Source organism: Leptopilina heterotoma, unplaced genomic scaffold, assembly GCF_015476425.1.
Source record: "Leptopilina heterotoma isolate Lh14 unplaced genomic scaffold, ASM1547642v1 Lhet_645, whole genome shotgun sequence".
NCBI lineage: Eukaryota > Metazoa > Arthropoda > Insecta > Hymenoptera > Figitidae > Leptopilina > Leptopilina heterotoma.
In genome coordinates, this window is record NW_025111151.1 from 20,719 (window position 1) to 36,411 (window position 15,693).

General features: G+C 30.6%; 1 protein-coding gene across 1 annotated transcript; it reads left to right on the forward strand.

The window, feature by feature from the left end:
• Positions 1-13,280: 13,280 nt before the first annotated feature.
• Positions 13,281-14,697, forward strand: LOC122509932 (leucine-rich repeat extensin-like protein 3). Its single transcript, XM_043624263.1, has 2 exons — positions 13,281-13,416; positions 13,484-14,697. Exons 1-2 carry the CDS (start codon positions 13,363-13,365, stop codon positions 13,958-13,960), a joined length of 531 nt encoding a protein of 176 aa, XP_043480198.1. The 5' UTR covers positions 13,281-13,362; the 3' UTR covers positions 13,961-14,697.
• Positions 14,698-15,693: the final 996 nt, after the last annotated feature.

The window sequence follows — 15,693 nt, forward strand, 5'->3', positions numbered from 1 at the left end:
TCCCACTCCCACTCTCTCTTCCCACATTCCGCTTCCCACTCTCACTGCCTACTCCCACTTCCCACTCTCACTTCCCACCTTCCACTTTCCACTCTCACTACCCACACCCACTTCCCACATTCCACTCTCACCTTCCACTTATATTATTCCACTTTCTATTCCGACTTTGACTTTCCATATTCCACTTTTACTTTCTACTTTTAACATTCACACTCTACTCTCACTTTTCACTCCAATTTCACACTTTCACGTCCCACTTCCACTCTCACACACCACTCTTACTTTTAAATGAAAATACCTGATTAACGATTATGAGTGTAAGGTTGAAAGTGTGAGTGTCAACAAGGCGTAAAAGTGAAAAGAAGATATAAAAACTAGAAGTTAGGAAGTCAAAGTGGAAGATAATAAGTGAGAGTGGGAAGTGCAAAAATACATAATGTAGGAAGTAGGAGTAGGAAGTAGAAGGTATGAGTAGAAAGTGTGTGTGAAAAGTAGAAGGTGTGAAGTAAAAGTGGGAACTAGAAGTGAGAGTGGGAAGTGAGAGTGGGAAGTAAAAAGTGAGAATGGGTAGTGAGAGTGGAAAGTGGATGTGGGAAATAAGAGTGATAAGTGGAAGTTGGGAAGTGGGTGTGGGACTAAAAGTGGGAAATATAAGTGAGAGTGGAAAGTAAGAGGATGGAAGTGGGAGTGGGAAAGTTACAAAATCGACCCCCCGGTCAAAAGTAGGCCCCATGGCCTAATAAATTCCTCATTAACCTGATTTGAAATTTATAAAAATTGAAATAAATAAAAAGAATAGCAGGGGGCGGAGCCCCCTAGTATTATTATATTTTTATATATTATAACATTTCCATACAATGTTGTCTTAATTATGCTTAAATATAACCTGACAATGTTGACATAATTAATCTCGGGCAGAGCAGACATAATTAATGTTGAGTCAATGTTGTGTGTACATTGTTCGGAAATTTTTGCAATATTGCTATGCAATATCGGCACAAATTCGCGTAAGTCTGTAGGGTGAGATACTCATGTGATACTCAAGCAAATTTTTTGTGATACTCACGCGAATCTCACGCGAATCTCACGTGAGATACTCACGCGAGTCTCACGTGAGAAACTCACGCGAATTTTTCCACCTGGGTGTTTATTTTAATTCTACCAATTACCGATCAATGTTGCAAGTATTGTTTTAATATTTGTGTGCGGAACCCGCCATTGCAGTGCGAGTACAACTCGTTTTATTTGTTAATATTTTCATTAATTTTTCTCAAAATTACATTCCTGACAAGAAAACGAATCGATTGATGTATACAAAGTATATATTTTATCAAAATTTATCAAATTAATAAATATTTTTCTTTTTAAAAAAAAATTCAAATTTCGAATTTTTTTCATAATTTATTTAATATTAATATTTTGAAATGATTATTCTATCATAAAAAAAGCAATTGGCAAATGAAAGTGTAAATTTCACCAAATATTTATATAACAACTTATAAATTATAAATGATTTATATAATTTTATTTTTAACAAATCTTCTGGACGAACCCTTAAGGTAAACGTCTCTATTATGGAACACTTTTTCAGCTAACTAAACTTCTATGATAAAATTACTGAAATCAGGATTGTTAATTTGATGAATTAGGGTATAGATTGAAAGATTGATATTTTATAAACAATATTTATTCCCTAAAATGGTTATTTTCCATGAAATAAAAATAATATTAATTAAATTTTGAAACTCTACACTGCACCCATTATGGAACGATGATTCCCTGTATGTACGGGTGTTCCATATTGAATGCCCCTATTTATGGAACACTTATTTAATTTAATAAGTATTTAGAATTCTATTGACTTATCTCAATAATTTGAATATTAATTATACAGAATAAAATACAATTAACAAATTCTAATTTAATAGATAATTATAAAACCAATTCTTCAGGTAAAAAATTAACGCGAAAATACTGAAAAGATTTAAGGTTATGTTTGCTGTATATTTCTTGTGTGTTCCATAAATAGGGACATGTAAATAACAAGTGTGCCTAATATGGAACAGTCGTCTGACGAAAATTCTGGCTTACCTTAAATTGAAAGTTAAAATGCAATTAAACATTTCTTATTAAACTAAATACTATACAGAAATAATCATTCTTATAACGTATACAATTTTCTGAAATAAGTAGAAATTTCTTATCACCACTTTTAATTGCATTTATTTTAATTTTTGTAATACTGTTCCATAATAGGAACAAAATTTTGAAGTGTTCCATAATAGGGACGTTTACCTTATGTACATAGTTTTTCAAAAGTTTGCAAAACCGCAATTTTTATACATTGAGGAAGCTAAATGGTCATGAAATGAACAACTTGTTGTAATATCTCGGGAACCCGTTAATATTTTTTGCTGTTCTTGGTCTCTATTTAAAGCTTAGGTTACAAGGAATAGTCTGTAAAAGTAACAATGTAGCGTTCGCACAATTTCCGACGGTAGTGTAAACTAGAAAAAAATACAAGAAAGACAAAAGTGGGATGCTAAATTTGTAAATATACTAGCTAATGACAAAGGTTATAAGATGTTGATAAAAAAGATAAACTCCGAAACTTAAAAATCACACGAAAAAGTTTTTGGGTGAGCTGCGTTCTCTGTGCATAGGGATGGTCTACTAAAAGAGAAAAGGAAATTTTTGAAAAAGCTGTCCGACATATTCGATCTGCCATATTGGATGCCCTATCTTGAATTTATAAAATTTTTTGAGTCTGACTTCTGATTCGTAGTCAACGATCTCAAAAACCCCTACATACAAAGCTTTACGAGAAATTAATATTTTTTAAATGATATCTTGTCAGTTTTCATTTAATGGTTGTTTTCACAGCTAGAAACCATAAACGACTTGGTCTGACAAAACGGCCAGACAAGACCGTTTTTAATAGTCAGAATTATTGCATTGAATAGTATTACCAGTTACCTCAGCAACAATTTTTCAAAATCAAGTAACACAATTTATCCATAAACAGCGCCGATAGCATCAACTTCACCCGAAAACAGAGTATTGTTCCTAATAGCCACAGTGTTCCTAATAGCCCAAGTCTAAGGTGTTTTATTTAATTTTTAATTTGGAATTGATAATTTTAAAATTTTAACGTAAATATAATCTTCATAAAACTGAATGATTTAATAATAATTAATGTCTAATTGAGAATTTGATTTCTTTCAGTTTATTGTCCTTAAGTGTATTTTTATTTTAAAAATGTCTAAAATCGTCTGAAATCTATTACTCGGGGGTTTTCGGGGTCGCTGATTACGAATATGATGTCGGTTTTTCAAAACTCAAAATGGCAGATCCAATATGGCGGATAACTTTTTTAAAAATTGATCCAATTTACCTGAAATTTGTTACTCGGGGGTTGTCGGGGTCGCTGATTACGAATATGATTATAGTCTTTTAAAATTCAAAATGGCGGATCCAGTATGGCAGACGGTTCTTTAAAAATGATTCAAATTACCTGACGTTTGTTACTCGGGGGTTTTCGGGGTCGCTAAAGACGAATCCGATGTCAGTTTTTAAAAATTCAAAATGGCGGATCCAATATGGCAGACATTTTTAAAAAAAAATTGGAATTGCTTGAGAATTATCACTCGGGGGTTTTCGGGGTCGCTGATGATGAATCCGATATCAGTTTTTAAAAATTCAAAATGGCGGATTTAGTATGGCGTACATTTAAAAAAAAATTGGATATAGTGATGGGACATCGACGAGACGCATGAAAAGTCTCCAATTTTTATTTTCCGAATCTTTATTTTATCGAAATTCTTTTTATCTAATAAGAATTAATTATAATTTCTTTTAATCGAAAGAATAATTGTCAAAAACATTATTTTTTTGAATGACTAATTAACAGAATGTTTAATACTGCGAAAGAAAATTTTTTTTAATCTTCAAATAACTGAATTATTATTTTATAAAAATTATTATTTTTTATATTGCTTATTTACACTAATATTTTTATTTTCGAAATGTCAATATAATTCAAATATTACCGAATTACCAATTCTTAAAAAATTTATTGTTCCTAATAATATTTTTTTATAATATGTAAATGTTCTAAATTCTAAAGTCTCTAAATTTTATTTTATCGAAATATCATTTGTTATAAAGCTTTTTTCTTATAAATGTTTTTCAAAATAATTTTCACTTTTTCGAATTAACATTACTTATAATTTTCTTTACTTCTAATCATTCTTCTTTATAATTACTATATTTTCTAACATGTATTTCTTCTAACTATAACTTTACCAAATGCTACCAAATACACAAAAATTAATAATAATAGTTAACAAATAAAGTTAGTAATGAGCTTTTAAAAATCGACATGGCATTCGACAATTACATATGCAAGGAGAAAAATTGTCTGCAAATGAAGTGGATGGAATAGAGTTTTGCTTTTTATTTCAAAATTTAGTTTCCGAGGAAAATTACAATTTAAGTTGCGTGTTTAACGCAGATAAAAGTGGAATTTATTGTAATAGTCTACCCTCTACTTTCGCTGTCAAAATTGATATTTTTATCAGTTGTCATATGCATACAAATTGACTCAGTGTCCGTAGATTCAAGTCTTTTAAAAAATTATTGGATTCGCTTAGAATTTGTTACTTAAGGGTTTTCGGGGTAGCTCATTACGAATATGATGTCAAAAATCTAAAAAAAGTTTAGGTAAAAGTTTTTTAAAAACACAGAAATCTTCGTTAGAATTTCAGCTTTAAAATAAGCCTTCGAAAATTAAAAAAGATTAATTCGTCTTCGATATATCATTAAAAATGTGAAGCCGTGTTTCGACCGATAGATACATTGAAATTCAACTCTAACAACTCGATTCTGGCTTCGCGAGGTTGCGAATGAGAGAGAAAGCAGGGACGAATTCATGCGGGGGAATGATGAACTTTTGAGTTTCCTTATATTACTCGTGAAACATCATTATTTATTATTCCCCAGCATAAATCCGTCCCTATTTTCTCTCCCATTCACAGCCACGGGAAGGTCTACCGAACATATCCATGATGCCAGTCGTGACTGGCAGCGGGACCACTTCTCCCAGCACATCAAAAGAAATCAATGATGTTTGGCAGTGGACCCGCTTCTCCCAGCACATCAAAGACATCAATGATATTCGGCAGTGGACAACCAGCGGCGGAGATAATTATTATTATCATTATTATTACTAAAAAATGAAAACTGTAACTATTCATTCTTAATACTACGTAATACTTGAATGGATCCTTCTAAGAAATGTTTAACAATTGCAGATAATTTTTTTTTAAATTTACACTACCGTCCGTGAGTATCAGGACGCCCCTTTTTTCATGAGTGGAAAAATGCTTAAAACGTGGAAAATAAGAATGACAAAAATTTTTCGTATTTTTTCCCTGAAAGCTAATGAAATTATGAAAAGACTGACACCTGATCGAAGAATTTTCGTTGACAATTCTGTCAGAAACAGAAAAAATACTGGATTTTGCATGCTTTTCGTAATTTTTTAATTTCTCGAAAACTAATTAACTTTTTTTAAGCTTTCTTGATCTTGTTTCAATCTCTATTCAATGTAGAATCTAAATTAATTAATGGTATTGTGATATAAATTTTTCCAAAAAAATTTGAAAGTGTGAAAGTCGGATAAAAAAATTTTGAAAAAAAGATTGACACTTTAATACAAAAAATTTTTTTTTAAATTAAATAATTAAGTAATTAAAAAGCTTTTTTAAATTTTAGTATATCTATTAAATGAACATATTTTACATTGACCTTTTTGACACTTAAATATTCACGATAATTTTTTGAATTTTTTTAATCCTACTTTTTCGGTTTCAAATTTTTTTTAAAAAATTTATTTCACAATACCAGTTAATAATTTAGATTCTACGTTAAATAGAGATTAAAACAAGACCAAGAGCGCTAATAAAAGTTAATTATAGTTTTCGAGAAATTAAAAAATTACAAAAAGCATGCAAAATCCAGTATTTTTCTGTATCTGACAGAATAGTCAACGAAAATTCTTCGATCAGGTGTCAGTCTTTTCATAATTTCATTAGTTTTCAGGAAAAAAATACGAAAATTTTTTGTCATTCTTATTTTCTACGTTTTAAGCATTTTTCCACTCATGAAAAAGGGGCGTCCTGATAATCACGGACCGTAGTGTATTTTCAATTTTTAATTTAAAATTTGAAAATTATATTTGTTTTAATTTTATATATATGGGGCATTCCAGGCCAAATCGGAAATTATTTTGCTTTTGCATCTCAAATTTGTTTTAAACATTTTTTTCTTTTTGTACTCTTTGAAATGAGCTACCTTATTTTTTTCAAATTTTTTCAGAAAGCTGTTCAGGAGATACAGATTTTTGAAAAATGACGTTTTTTAAGTAAATTTTTTTAAAATGCTTATAACTCGGTCAAAAATTGATCAAATTGGACGTTTTCATAATGAAAATTTTTTTTTTCATACGTAGTTTTTAATAAAAATATTTAAAAAATTTTTTTAAATAATTTACGATGAGATATTAAAATTTTTTAAATAAAATTTCATTTTTAACAATGTATGTATCGATCAATTTTTTTCAAAATTTGTTGTAAGAAACTAGCACTAAATTAAGAATTTTTAAGCCCGTGTAAAATTGTGATTTGGTCAAATGACAAGTTAGGCCTACCGTTTTTACTGTGTACATAAAAATTAATAATTTTAAATAAATAGATCCCATCGTTTGCCCACGATCGGACAAGGCTTAAAAATTCTTAATTTAGTGCTAGTTTCTTACAACAAATTTTGAAAAAATTGGTCAATAAATACATACATTGTTAAAAATGAAATTTTATTTAAAAAATTCTAAAATCTCATCGTAAATTATTAAAAAAAAAATTTTAAATTTTTTTATTAAAAACTACGCATGAAAACAAAACTTTTCATTATAAAAACGTCCAATTTGATCAATTTTTGACCGAGTTATAGGCATTTAAAAAAAATTGACGTAAAAACGTCATTTTTCAAAAATCTGTATCTCATGAACCGCTTTATGAAAAAATTTGAAAATAAATCAAGGTAGTTCATTTCAAAAAGTACTAAAAGAAAAAAAATGTTTAAAAAAAATTTGAGATGCAAAAGCAAAATACTTTCCGATTTGGCCTGGAATGACCCATATATATATATGCAATAAAAAAATTTTATTTTACAATTGATACCCAATTAATTAAATATACTATTATTATTATATTATTAAATTTATTTATTGAATTATAATTGTAAAATAATTAACTATCGATAGTAAAATAATAATTATTATTTTAATATAATGATTTATAGAATTTTAAAATTTTTCAAAATTTTTGGCGGCCCTGTAGGATCAGAAATTAATTATTTTGAAAATCTCAGTTCAGAATCGTGATCAGCGACCCAAAAAACCCCTGAGTAAGAATTTTTACGAATGTACGTTAACATGTTTTCTTGTTTGGGGCATGACGTGTATACACGTCATCCACAGTTTGGGGCAGTTTTTTCATGATGTGTGTACACCACGGCACCCTGGAACCAATCTCAACCCTTAACATTCTCCCTTTCAAAGATTCCTGTTGCAACTTGTTCGGGGTACCTCAATATTTTCTGACAAAAATAAAAATCCGTCAGGCGCTTTTTTTAAATTTCAATTTTTGTGTTTTTAGCTCCAAATTTAAAAAAACTGGTTTTTATGATCATTTAAAGAAAAATTCAACCTCAACTGGTCAAATTTTGTTCAAGAAATTATACAAAACCATAATTCTGGTAGAAAATTTTCCGTAGAATCGGAATCTGACGTCGGCTTTCGAAATTAAAGCAGCGGAATCCCAGAAAATCCGGAAAACTATAAATATTCTAAAAAAATATTACCATCGTTTTTTCAGTGGCGTAGGAACCGGGGGGCAAGGGGGCACTTGTCCCCCAGTTATATACATATTACATTGTTAAATATATCTATATACATATAGTTTGACCCCCCCGGAATATAATTCGTTCCTACGCGACTGCGTTTTTTTCAAATTGTCTGGTAAATTTTATAAAAATAAGGGCAATTTCAAAATTTATCAAAATTTCCCAATAAGAAACAGTTACGTTTTCAAATTTGCAAAACAAAATATTATAAAATGAACATCTTTTTGTCAGTAATTAAAATTTTGAATTTAAAAGTTAAGAAAATCTAGGGTCTGTTTGCAACGTTCCTACTGATTTTAAATTTTCTGATTTAAATTTTTTTTCAGTTATTAAATATATAAATAGTGAAAATTCTGTTATTTGATTTTTATTACAACTTTTAATAATAAACAGTTTCACACTTTCCGAAATTAGTATTTAAATTATAGTTTTAATAATAACATCATTTAAAAATATCAAGATTAAACGATTAAATGTGATTACTGTTGTAGTCACACACAGATCTTAGGAGTTTCTCTGCATAGTTTTCTTTTCTCTCATTTAATAACTGAAAGAAAATTTAAATCAGAAAATTTAAAATCAGTAGAAACGTTGTAAACAGACCCTAGATTTTCTTAACTTTTAAATTCAAAATTTTAATTACTGAAAAAAGATATTCATTTTATAATATTTTGTTTTTCAAATTTGAAAACGTAACTGTTACTTATTGGGAAAATTTGATAAATTTTGAAATTGCCCTTATTTCTATAAAATTTGACAGACAATTTAAAAAAAAGTCAGTGAGATTTTTTTAGAATATTTACAGTTTTTCGGATTGTCTGGGATTCCGCTGCTTTAATTTCGAAAGCCAACGTCAGATTCCGATTCTACGGAAAAATTTCTACCAGTATTATCGTTTTGTATAATTTCTTGAACAAAATTTGACCAGTTGAAGTTGAATTTTTTTTGAAATGATCATAAAAACCAGTGTTTTTAAATTTGGCGCTAAAAACACAAAAATTGAAATTAAAAAAAAGCGCCTGACGGATTTTTATTTTTCTTGTCAGAAAATATTCAGTGAGGTACCCCTAACAAGTTGCAACAGGAATCTTTGGAAGGGAGAATGTTGAGGATTGAGATTGGTTCCAGGGTACGGTGACACGTCATCCAAAGTCAAGAGGTTAATTAAATTACGAAAAATTATCAGCGTTTATCAGTTGCATGCAGCCTCCGTTTGTGCGGCTAGTATAGTTCATGAAGGCTGCTAAAAATTCACGTGTGGATTCCGTAAAACGATTTCTGCAAATATCTAAGTACTCATTTTGTGGAATGTTATCATCCACTAAATTGGCCCATGCTCTTTTTCGAACAGTGTCGGTCACTCTATTTTAGATTTTTCGAGATTTGCTGTCTTGAGTAACGTTACTCTGAATTTTCACATAGTTTACATATGATTAAGTTTGCAAGGAGACCAGTTTTTCTAAAATTATTATAAAATAAAGAAATTCATTTTTAATATTTTGGTGTTTTCTCAAATTATATATTTATACAGAAAATTAATATTTTTATTCAAATTTTATTTCTCAATTTTTAAAATATTAAAACGATTTTCTATATATTTTCTTTTAATAGAAATAGTATGTGGGTTAGAATTCGTGAAATTTTCACAGAAAATAAAAAGTATTTTTTTTAAATCGAAATGTTGAAAAAACATTTCTATTTAGCCTTAAGACTGTTTTTATAAAAGTTATTGCAAAATTAAATTTTTTGCAACTTTTTAAGCAAAATTTGATTTCTCCTAAACGAATGAACCGACTAAAATGAACCAAGCGGGAATATAAAGAGGATAAAATATACTTTCGTCCAGAATTAGAAAAATTTTAAAAACTTTTTTTAAATAATTATTTAATAAATTTTTTATAAACAATTAATTTCTTTAATGTTCTACGCCTTTTAAAAATTTGAAAAAATATTAACATACGCTTAAAACTATGTAAGAAATCAAAATCCGTTGAGAAAATTTTGGAGCGACAATTATTTTAAAAGTTATAATGGAAATTATATTGGAGCTGTGTAGAGCAACAAAGCTGAAATTATTTTTTGATCATTTTTATTAATTTTTATGGTTATATAATTGAATAAAAATGTTAATTTGACAGTGTTTTGTTTATTTCGTAGTTAAAAATAATGTTTTTATTCTGAAAATCATCAAAATCGCATCTCCGTTCAATATAATTTTCATTATAACTTTTAAAATAATTGTCGCTCCAAAATTTTGTCAACGGATTTTAATTTCTTATATTTTGAAGTGTATGTTAATATTTTTTTCAAATTTTGAAAAGGCGTAGAACATTAAAAAAAATTAATTGTTTATAAAAAATTTATTAAATAATTATTAAAAAATAAATTTTTAAAATTTTTTTAATTCTGAACGAAAGTATATTTTATCCCCTTTATATTCTCGCTTGGTTCATTTAAATCGGTTCATTCATTTAGGAGAAATCAAATTTTGCTTAAAAAGTTGCAAAAAAATTAATTTTGCAATAACTTTTATAAAAAATAATTTTATTTTCTGTTTTTTGGTGGACACATTCTTAAGGCCAAATTGAAATGTTTTTTCAACATTTCGATTTAAAAAAAATACTTTTTATTTTCTGTGAAAATTTCACGAATTCTGACCCATGTAGAAGTTTATGTTTAAACTTGAATATCTAAAAATTTATCATCGCAAAAGTTTTTGAAATTCTTACCACATTTAAAGCACACTCGAAGAAACATTCAATCAAAATGTGAAGAAAAGTGCCTTGCATTTTATTAAAATTAAAGGAAAATTTACTTTTATTACTTTTGAAAATAATTGAATGTTTGTGCTGAATACTATTATTTATAAAAATTATTAAATTTTGCAATTAATGGTATTAAAATTCTTGGAAATAATTAAATTTTGTCAAAGAATTTTTCTATTCGTTTATAAATAAGTAGTAAATTGTCAATGATCTTTATAAATATAATTGAAGTGTTAACAATATGTTTTTAGATTTATTGAATATAATTGAATTTTGAAAAAGAATTCTGCTATTTATAAAAGCAATTGAAATGGTCGTGTTTTTCGATTCAGTGGTAATTTCTACAAGGCAAACAAAAAGACACAAAAATTCAGAATTTTCTTATAAATTTTAAACATTTAATATTTTTCAGTACTTTAAAAAAATCCTCGACTTTTCCCTGACCAATTCTATTTTTCTTGACCTGGAGCAACCTGTTCAATAATGTGCAAGCTAACATTTTTTAAAAATAAATATTTTATTGCTATTATTTTTATCATTAGAGTAATTTTTGTTATTTATTTACTGACATATTGCCAAACAGTAGGGTGTGACCTCATCAGGACCATCAATCGAGAGGCACATTGTTCAAAGATTTTAAATATTCGTGATAAGCATTTATGGACGGAAAACCTTTTCGGAGATACTCATTCGATCCACTCTCGTTCGAAGATGATGTCCAGCAAGAGAGTTGCTTCAATTGATTGATCGCTTAAATTGTTTTGAAAATCGTCAAAGAGGCAGGGTAGATTTCAAATTTCAATTAAGTATTTATTGACTTCGTTGTCATCGTCGGCCAAAAACATTTCGTCGAGATTCAACAGCGTAATCATGCTACAGGCTTCCTACAAAAAAAAGAAATAATTTTTTCTATATTATTAAGTTTATTTTTTTAATTGTTTTTATGGAGTCTTGAACTCACCGGCGTCCTGGGCACTGAGTAACAAATGTCAGTCAGAATCATAAAGAGCGACCCTAATTACCTATAGATATTTATCATATACACATATTGATCAAATAATTGCAAAGAATACAATTATTGCACAAAAATGTTTCTCAAACTTTAGACGCGTTTTTCTCGAAACAAGATTTTTCAAACTGGTGGGCATCGTAGCGTCTAAACTATTTAATCAATCAACTTCGGGTTTGCAGCTAATTAAAGGTAACTAAATTCTTCTAGGGTTATACCTATAATATGATAAAATTGTTAACAATAGAGATTTTTGCAAGAGGTCAAATATGGAAAAATAATGCAAAAACGCAGTTTTTTAAAAAATGTGTCCGCCATTTTGTTAACTTTTTAACTATTTTATAGGTATGACCTATTCTTTAGGATGTCATCTTTATAAGAAATTTTTAGTTTTTGTTTTAGACTAAAAATTGCGCACTGTAGAATGACCACCGTTTTCCCTATTTAAAAAAACATTTTTTATATGCGCCATATTGGCCGCCATTTTGCATTTTTTTGGAAATGAAATATATGTTTTAAAAGTTCAAGAATGTATCTTTGCTTAGAAAAATAATGCATCGCTAAGTCACAGCCGTTCCTCGCAAAAAATTGTCACAGTTTGTGTTTATTTTGGCCTTCACAATAAGAGCTTTGAGCCTTTGAGCAATTGTGTTTTATATTAGTAGTATAGCTATAGGGGTACTGCTCCAGGTTCTGATCTCGGCTAAGTACCCTCGGTCGGTAATGCAGATTCCTACATTATCAGTGGTTGGTAGGGTGCGCTCTACCTTACTGACCGAGTTAGTTCCGGCTGCCACCGCTAGATGGCGCCACTTGCAAATTCCAAACCCCTTGGCGGGAAATTTAAAAATTTAATTTCAAACTTTCAAGTGGCTTAGAAGGGGTTCTCTGTTTTACCGACCGATTTTTTTAGTTCCGGCTGCCGCCGATAGATGGCGCCACTAAATTTTAATTAATGATTAATACATTTCTGTTTGTTTAAAAAATTTCAATTGTAAATATTTGTTTATTATATAGAAAAAATATTAATTGTAAATATTTATTTATTATATAAAAAATTATTGCTTAAAAAATATTAATTATAAATTGTTTATTATTAATATTTATTTAAAAACTATTTATTTAATTAAGGTAAGTTTAGTTAATTTATTTATTTATTTATTTATTATATTAATTTACTGTAAATAAATTAACTTTCATGTTTATTAATATTATTAACAATATTTGATTAATTATAAATTGTTTATTATTAATATTTATTTAAAAACTATTTATTTAATTAAGGTAAGTGTAGTTAATTTTTTTGTTTATTAATTATTACTATTATAATTATTTTATTAATTATAAACAATGTATAATTAAGGTAAGTGAAATTATTACTTAAAACTACAATAAGCGATTTGAATTCAAATTGAATTTCGCGCGTTACCGGCGGTGAGCTTGATATCAGCGGTGAGCTCGTTGCCGGCGGTGAGCTCACAGTAGTTCAAGTCAACCGCCACACGCAGCAGAGTGGTGAGCGCGCGTAGTGGGGGAACCGCTTGGCGGGGAGAGAGACCTACGAGGGTGACTAGCACGCAGTAGAGAGCTCATTCCAGATCGCGGAGAGGCATAGAGCGGTCGACGATGGAGAGCTGCCGGTGCTACCACTGCCTCGTGAGGATGGTGTCCGAGTACAACGTGAGTATACTATAATATAATATAATATAATATAATATAATATAATATAATATAATATGTTTTTCAGTTACAGAATGAACGGAATGAGGTGCCATTCCCGACAACACCACCAGGATCTCCACCAAGGGAGCCATCCTATGTGGAACTGGGGACGCCACCTCCGTCGCCAGAGCTGTCACCGCTGCACGCCATGTACCCTATGTGGCGGCCATATTCACTACCCTGGGCGTTGGTGGAACGACCGCCGACACCACCTCAACCCAGGATGGAACCGGAGTCTCCCCCACCCTTCATTCAGTTGGGGACTCCACCCAGGTCGCCTACACCGGTGGAATGGCTGCCTACAACCCCGCCCGGAAGTCCACCACGGTGTAGGTCACCGATACCCAGGGCGCAGTCTCCCGAGCCCAGGGTAGAGGAGAGAGAGCCGGCGGGACCTCCACCAGAGGCGCAGCCACCGCCCGCTCACGGTCGGCGTCGCTGCCATCGACGGCGGCGCGTAACTTTAAATTTAACTCTGAATTTTATTTTTAATAATCAATAAATTTTTTATTTTTTTGTAAATTAGTATATTTATTTTGCGTATCCTGTATAGAAATTGTTACGACTGCGTTAGAGTAAGAGTGTTGCGCATGCGTGAATAGGTGGGGGAAAATTTAAGAGTAGGGATGCGTGATAGGTTGGAGTGAGGGTAAATGGTCTAGTGCGCATGCGTGAAAGGTAGGAGTGGGGATTTCGGGGTATATATTCAGGGATTTTGGCGAGTTTAGTCAGTAGCTGTTCTGTTCACAGATTCAGCGGTTCCAACAGCAGCAGCAGCATCAGCAGATTCCCCTTGCCATTACTAATTGTCTTTTTTGTTATATTTACTGTCTTTTTTGTTATATTTACTGTCTTTTTTGTTACATTTACTGTGTTTATTGCATTTACTTTGTATTGGTTTGTAGGTTAAGTTCTTTAGTTTGTAAGTTCGTTTTGTTTAGTATAAGTATTTTAGTTTGTAAGTTCATTCTTTTGTTAGTTTGTAAGTGTGTTCTTTTTTTAGTTTGTAAGTGTGTTCTTTTGTTAGCTTGTAAGTGTGTTCTTTATTCTTTTTTGTTAGTTTGTAAGTGTAATTTCAGGTGCAGAGATGAAGCGGAAGGCGACGACCACCGATGGACCACCACGTAAGTATCCGAATTACGGTACTATTCTCGACGAGAGTGACATCACTGTCACTCTCATTAAAGAAGCCCTTGAGTTGATACCTTATTTAAGTAACGTAAATGAGAGACGCTCTTTTATCGAACGATGGGTTGTAGAATGCTCACAACATGAAAACTTGTTATCGAGCATTCTCAAGTCGATGTACTTTACACATCAAAAGAAAAGATGTGTGAGCATTCTACAATCCATCATTAGACTTCGCGCATTATTTGAGTCCCATATTGTAGATGGCGCTGGAATCGGTGATCCAGATATAAATAAACGTGTGCGCTGGGAAGAATGTGAGAGTGCGTTTGCGTGTAGACTGTACACTAATGTGATTCTAAATCTTGTACACATTGATATAAGCGCGTTTTTAGACGATGGGTCCACACTGTTTCAAGACCATATTAGAGGTGCTTTAAATAAGAATGGACCCATCGTCGTGTACGGCGTACTCATCGCAAACTTCAAGAGGGTGGAGAATGACGAAGAAGTTGTAAAGCCGATTCCTTTTGGAACCAAGGCCAACAACATCTTCCCTACGACCCTTTTAGATGATTGGTTCGAGCAGTACATTAAACAGCCGATTCTACATAGTGTTGAAGAGTTTTACGCCAAAGGTTCAAATTGGAATCTACAGTCAATTATAAAGCTTGAAATCAATGTAAATAAGTATAATCCGATGCGTGCGAGCTCTTACATTAGTTTACCTCCACAAATTAAAAACAAGCATGCATGTATTAATGTTGAAAATGCAGATAAAGAGTGCTTTAAATGGGCCATACTTTCTGCTTTACATTCAAATGTATCACATCCTGAGCGCGTTACCAGTTATAAAGAATTTAAAAATGAATTGAACTTTGACGGAATTGAATTTCCAGTGACGCTTAAAAACATCTCGAAATTTGAAAAATTAAATGATATTTCAATTAATGTCTATGGTTTATCAAAATACTATGGGGACTTCTCAACACATCCTCTCCATCTCACTGCGGAAAAAAGAGATAAGCATGTAAATCTCTTGTATGTTGCTGACATGTATGCGGATGAAAGTGTTGACAATAATGTATTGCATGACGATGATGGTTT

Coding starts and splice junctions, on each gene's coding strand:
- LOC122509932 (XM_043624263.1), top strand. CDS start 13,363: ATGGAGAGCTGCCGGTGCTACCACTGCCTCGTGAGGATGGTGTCCGAG. Junction 13,417..13,483: donor GGATGGTGTCCGAGTACAAC/GTGAGTATACTA, acceptor TATGTTTTTCAG/TTACAGAATGAACGGAATGA.